Source organism: Terrapene carolina, unplaced genomic scaffold, assembly GCF_002925995.2.
Source record: "Terrapene carolina triunguis isolate 2854851 unplaced genomic scaffold, T_m_triunguis-2.0 Scaffold68, whole genome shotgun sequence".
In the NCBI taxonomy this organism is placed as follows: domain Eukaryota; kingdom Metazoa; phylum Chordata; order Testudines; family Emydidae; genus Terrapene; species Terrapene triunguis.
The window spans coordinates 75,515,286-75,522,217 of NW_020664419.1; the positions used below are offsets into that span (position 1 = coordinate 75,515,286).

General features: G+C 35.6%; 1 protein-coding gene across 1 annotated transcript in view; it reads right to left on the minus strand.

The window, feature by feature from the left end:
* Positions 1–6,932, minus strand: part of UBE2N (ubiquitin conjugating enzyme E2 N) — a 23,058-nt gene continuing 16,126 nt past the window's right edge. The window contains exons 2-4 of the mRNA XM_024218342.3: positions 2,775–3,021; positions 2,426–2,566; positions 1–1,706 (exon numbers count right to left, since the gene is read on the minus strand). Coding sequence (XP_024074110.1) covers positions 1,666–1,706; positions 2,426–2,566; positions 2,775–3,021 — 429 coding nt within the window. The 3' untranslated portion in view covers positions 1–1,665. The remainder of the gene's footprint in view (positions 1,707–2,425; positions 2,567–2,774; positions 3,022–6,932) is intronic.

A 6,932-nucleotide genomic window follows, 5' to 3' on the forward strand; every position in this document is an offset into this window, starting at 1 on the left:
TATGTTGAAAATGTAACTTTAATAGATAATCTTCATTTTACATAAGAGCACAATAAATACACCACATTCTATAGAAACTCCAGATGATACTAGAATAGGAGTGTGGGAGGCAGAGAATACCAACGGACTACATAACCATCACCGTGAATTGCAAGACATACATTCCCACTGTAGGCTGTCATTTATACAGTTCAGACTGGCCACACTGAAAGCTTAGAAATCAGAAAAAACATTCCTGGAGGATGGGGGTGGGAGACAGAGAGAGGAGAGCACGGAAAGAAAGAAAAAAAAAGCATTTAAAGGGATATGAAGTTGAACTGAAGAAGAAATTAAAATGGGCTTCCAAGAGACATGAAAAAAAAAATTATAAATGTAATAGCAAGGAAGCAAGAAGCTATTATTTACTTCCTCCAAATGAATAAACCTTTCTTGTGATATTTAGCTTACTTAGGCTTATAGATAAGATCAGTTGGGGCTAGTTGAAAGTAGCTTAGCAAATGTCAATCGACTGATTAGCTGGTCTGTAACAGCTGTATTGTACACTGGTGTTTTATATGCTTTTTTTGAGACACGAGTTAGAATTAAAGAGCATAGTGTAATACCTGATAATCAGCACAAAACAGACAAGTGACACATTTACCCAGTTACTGCTGTCATTTGCTCTGTTAGCCTCCTGCTTTAATGATACATAAGATGTTATGTATATACATGTTAATGCATTGTCAAACCTTTGACTGTGATAAATTATACTTATCAGAGGCTCATTTTGAAAGAATCAGCTACTAATATAATTTTGTACTATCTCGGCCAATTTAGGAACACACTGTGGCATGAGCTAGTAATACAAATCAGCAGCAACAAAAGTAAGGGAATTTGAAAATTCTTCCTCTTACTATTTAATCTGTCAGACTGGAAATGACAAATTGTTCTGTTCTGGTTTCAATTTTTTAAATACAATTGTCACAGTAGAGAAATGAAAACCACAGCAAAATAAACTGTACAACAGCAAAGTAGAATAACAAAAAATATTTTACTAAAACATAAGATTTACAGAAGATTTTCCAGACAAGCCATACAAAATGGTCACAAGCTTTTTCTTGAAAGGAGGTTTCTACACTTGACAGCAGAATCACAATATTATTAGTGAAGGTGATGGATGTTTAATGTTCCCATTTTTGTTCAAACAATCAAGCTTGTCCATCTACAGCATCTAAGTTAGACTTGGCTAGAGGGCATATCCTAAAGTGTAACTGGTTAGCTGCTTTAACCAATGCATTTAGCATCACCATAAAAAAGGGGAAGAGGAGGAGCACACAAAATTAAAACAAAAAACCCTGCAGCTAACCGTGACTACCTTCATTCACAGTGCTTATACTTAAACCATGATGGAAAAAGTTATTAAAAGCAGAGATGTGCTACTGCTTTTAAACAATTTCACAACAATCCAGATGATATTTCTAGCCTCTGCTCATGCGTTACAACAGTGAATTAGGACAAGACACAGATTTGCTAATGTGCATTTAATCACCAAAGGACTGAAGATGTCTGGGCTTTTATTCTGTAATGTTTCTAAGACTGTGTCCATTAAATGCAAACAAGAGAAAAAAAGAGAAGAGGTCTTGGCAGAATAGGAGAAGTGATGCACACTTGATGTTCAGAGCGAATTTAAATATTATTCATGGCATATAGCCTAGTCCATGCTCTGGCTGTAAAGAAAAAAAAAAAGCACACTCTTAAAGTGAAATAAAGCTCATTTTATTCATTTCAATATACTCCATTTCCCAAACTTTTGACTAGAAGAGCTTGTTAAGCAGAGACACCTGAGTATTTTAAATTAAGTTTTATGTCACTGTTTCACACATATAAGCATATTAGCTGTGGAATGTTAGTCACAATCCAAGCCCACAAGATTCACCGAAACAGATGCCACTGGGAACAGATGGCCTGGCTGCAGAGGATCCTGTAATGGGAAGGTGTAATGCAGCCTGTTTATTCTATTACCACAGAAACTACATTCTATTAGAGCCTGCAACAGAAGCAGATTTAGAGATGCTGCAGAGCTCTGTGGAACTAAACTGCAATTTATTAAAGAATCTCTCATGATGTACAAGGAATGGATATAAGTACAGAAAGTAATGGTTTCTCTTTCCCAATAAGAGTTCAGTCAAATACTCTTGCACTTTTAGCAATGTAAAACATGCAAACTAAGTGGATCCTCAGAAAAGAAAGACCTCCACTTTGGCTCTGATTCTGCACCTGCATTCAGGGCTATCAACTGCACAAGCAAACAATTGTTCTTGTGAGTCACAAGCACAAAACCAGAGGTCAGGTTTTAAATTAAGTTCTAAAATAAAAACACATTCGTAATCTAGTTTTCATAAAATTTCACACAAATACAAAAGTAACAACTTGTGTGATACACTACCTGTTTCTATGGCTTGGGCTTCATTGGTCTTCCACTGCTCTGCTACATCATTTGCTAAAGGATCATCTGGATTGGGAGCGCTTAGCAAAGCTTGGATTGATAGCAGAACTGTACGGATCTGCAAAGCTGGGGACCATTTATCTAAAGAGACAGATTTACAGTAGTATGAAATACCACATTCTTTATTACCACCTCCAGATTTAATGTGTTTTCCTCTCAGATTAAAGCCATTTAAGCCAGCTAAAATTAAAAAAAAAAAGTTTGTAATCCTTTTAACATCTAAATTCATCCTAAGCAGGGAAAACTGACAATTAAGAGAAATTTATTTAGTGGAAAGGATGACACTTACCTTTCAAAATATCTAAACATATTCTTCCCAACTTGTCTACATTAGGGTGATAAATTTTGGTCATGAAACGTACTTTAGGAGCTGCCATTGGATATTCTTCTGGAAGGAATAGTTCAAGTTTAAATGTCCCACCCTCAAAGGGGGAATCCTGTGGACCTGCAATGACCACATGAAAATAACGTGCGTTGCTCTCATCTGGCTCTGCTTTTATCCCAGGGACTGGTTCTGCCAGCAAGCGCTGGGTTTCCTGGAGGAGGAGGAAGAAGAAAGTCATGGTGTAACAAAGGCAAGCTATTTAAAACACTGCAAACGTATTTAGACAAAATTTGTACCAGGATACCAAATATTCACTTTAAGTAGATTTATGCAAAACCATAGAAAATGACTTTTCAGATTAGGTGAAGTATAAAAAGAAACAAAAAACAAACAAAAAAATCACCCAGAGCGAGACAAATTCAGAATGGAAATTAGGCATGAGTGTAATCAATCATTGCAACAATGTACAAAGCATCGTGGTGGATTCTCCATCACTGACAATTTTTAAATTAAGGTTGAATGTTCTTCTAAAAGATCTGCTTTAGGAATTATTTTGGGAAAGTGCTATGGCCTGTGCTATGGAAGAGGTCAGACTAGATCATTACCAGGGTTGATAAAAATCAATGATTTTTTTAAAGAAAAAATAATTTAAAAAAACATTTTTTAATTTAAATCTGATTTTTTGATAAAATGCTTTTGGAGGAAAAAACCTATCTAAAGATGGTTTTAATTAAGATATCTTTGAGCTATAATGTATAAGGATTATAAATTCTAATTCTATAGTACGAGACAATATATTAATGTAATGTTTAAGAACAGTTTTGTAAATTAGTTCCAATAGTTCATGGATTAGGGACCTAATCTTATGGGCTTCCACAGGCTTCTGTATAGATTATTTATATACATACCTACCCAATGGGACTCAGTGCTCAGTCTAGAAGATACCATCAGAGATGCTTAGTTTTGTAGTTCTCAAACTGTGGATTTGTGTCTCCAGAGGTAACATGCTTGTTAACAGCAAAAATGTTTTTAAATAAATAATATAGAGAGGTGAGAAATAACAGACTTCAACTCTATTGTCCTCTGCAAATTTGTGTACACAGAGTCAATCCCTTATCTCTCTCAAAGTGCAACATTTCAAAAAGTTCAATGAATAGAAGCTTGTTGGGGGTGGAATAGATCTGGACAAGGAGAAGAAGTCTGGAGATAAATGTGAGAAGCGAGGGACATATGCTTGTTTTGTTAAAATATTATATGTTTGCTGTTGAAGAAAAAAAATCCAGAATACTTAATGTTGTTGAAGTTAAATAAAAATTTAAATGTCTTCTGGTGATGTTCTCCTCCTAATACAGCATAGCAAGACAATCCTCCAAATATTAATGATTAACCTGTTGAATTGGAGATAGTTCACCTCCCAATGACTTCATAAATATCTGCTTCAGTTACCTTTGGTAAATGAAATAACCAATCAGTCATTCGGATATAGCTGTAAAACTAATCTGAAAAGTTTCCAAAATAAATCACTGTTTACAAATGTATATAGTGTGTACCTTCTAAAAATGAAACCTACATCTCTGAGTTGTGAAGAATATGTATTAAGGTTATTACAACCAACAAGAATGCACTTTTATGTAGAAAACCATGATTAAATCGAGTCTTCCTGACTAGTGATTTAAATCAAATCCACACTGATCATTACAATGATCCTATCCGGCCTTAAAAGTGATGAACTTATGAATAGGATGGATTGCTACAGAGAACTCTCCAAGGAAAATCCCACCACCATTATGCTGAGGAAAGTGCTTCCCACTCTGCACTACACAAAAATGCCTACCAAACAAAGAATCAGAAGGAAGAGCTATTTCATATGCAATGTTCAAGTTTTCCTATGTAGTAGTGAGAGGACTTTAGAATGATTCAATAAAACAAACATCTGTGCAATGTATTCACAGCCATAAACCAAATTTAAGTTATCAGACTGAACTTGCACAATTCGATTCTTCTGCATTACTGAAAGAAAGCTTTACGTTTATGGGGTATATCAATTTAAAGAGAAACCCATCCTTGTGTTAAAGCATTTTTAATCTACTTCTGTTACCGATACTGCAAATACATGCAGCATCTTTATTTTATGTTTAAAACATGAAAACCTGTGGAACCTGGAATCCCTAAGGGGCGATTAATGCAGGAAACCCCCCCCCCCCCCCCCAAAAAACAGCCTTTTGAAGCTCTCCGGGGGAGGAAAGGACCACTGACTTATACTACCTGTTGTTACAGGAGGTCAGAGATCAAAAGATCAAACTGATAAAGAAACAGTTATACTATCCAAAGGGTTCTGGATCTGAAACCTGACACAAACTGGTAACCAGGAGAGCAGACCAAGTTGAGGGATTTGATGGTCTGATATATACCAGAGCCTTATGTTGGACAGGGGACGCAACGTGACCTCTGGTAAGCTTTTAGCATATACGTAGGAACTTTCATTGTTTTCTATATGGTTTTTTATGCAATGCTTTTACCCTAAAACTAAGTGTATTATACTTTGTGAAGATTGCTTGATAAGTGGTGGAGAAAGGTTAACCACAAATGCTGGACCATGCTCAGATCGACCGGGGGAAAAAAATCACAGTGAGGTACAGAGGGACCTTGATCTGAAGGGGGGGGGGATGGAGAGTGGGGGAGGAGAGAGAGAGGAGGAGAGAGCAAGCGAGCTCTGCCAGAGAGAGGGTCAAAAGAGTAGTTAACCCTGAAACTGTAACTATTACCATATTTAAGATTACTGTAACTGAAATATTAAAGAAAAATGTCTATTTTCGCTCTCCTTTACTTTGTGTGTTTGACTACTACTATCTGTCTGGGGATTAGTCCTGCTTTGAGCAGGGGGTTGGACTAGATGATCTCCTGAGGTCCCTTCCAACCCTGATATTCTATGATCTACTTCTATCTAGTCAGTTTCACTATTTCCCCTCTGAATCGTTCACAAAACAATAAGGGAGAGAAAATTATAAAAGTAAAACAACTTGTACAACTACAGGAATTAAAGCTTATGCAGTGCACACTACATGACATTTATAAAATATTTTATGTTGGCTGCCCACAAAACATAACCCCAAAGACTGAAGCACTACTACAGCTGCAAATCAGCAAGATTACAAAACAAGATGGATATGCCTCTTTGTACTGGAGTACATCAAAGTACTGTTTAGATAAAATACACTTATTAAGTTAACAAGGAAACTAATAATATTTAAAGGCTATATTTACCATTTTGACACAGGTGTCTTTCTCAGAGCAAAAGGGCATCCATTACTTTGAGCAGAAAAACCTCATTTATAGAAAAGCATCAGATCACAAAGAAAGTAAAGCACCACAATCATTAAAGGCAAGTATTATCAGTTTACTTATCTCATACAGTAATTAGCTGTAAAGCACTTGCCAAATAAAAATCTGCTACAAGCCATATTATAAAAAGACAAAGATAATACAAATGTTTTATTCAAAGTTCACAGTTAAAACCACTTTTAATCATCTATGATTAAGCAGATAATACCCACAAAATGAGAAAAACTAAAATTAAGAGTCTTAAATGAAAATAGAATTGAGAAGGGAAAAAAAGTACCCAGATCAGACAGTCCATACCACCACGTTACTTAAATATATAAAAACCCCTGCTAGGTTATATAACACTCATGACCTTAATCTCTGGCTAAATATGTTGTATATGACTACTACTTATTTTGTATCAACAAATGTAGTATTTGTCTTTTTCTAGAAAGAGACAGTTAACACTTTTTTTGGTATATCCACCAGATTAAAGCTCTGAGTGACAGTAATTAGGCATAAATGGTGGGAAGTTTTTCACAGAAGTGTTCATTAAGTTTTGATTTTTTTCCAACTTTCATTAACAAAATTTTGCCAATCAGGTGTAGGGGAGAAAAGCCAGGCTTAGACCTCACCTACTGAAAGCAATGACTGCTTCATAAATTTGATGTAAGGCTATCTATGTATTCACTGCCAAAAAGGGGGTTTGTTTTTTGTTTTAAACAGAAAACAAACTAATTCACATTAGTTATCATGCTATCTCTACCAGGATTTTACAAGGGACAGCTAGTTTTTACAAAC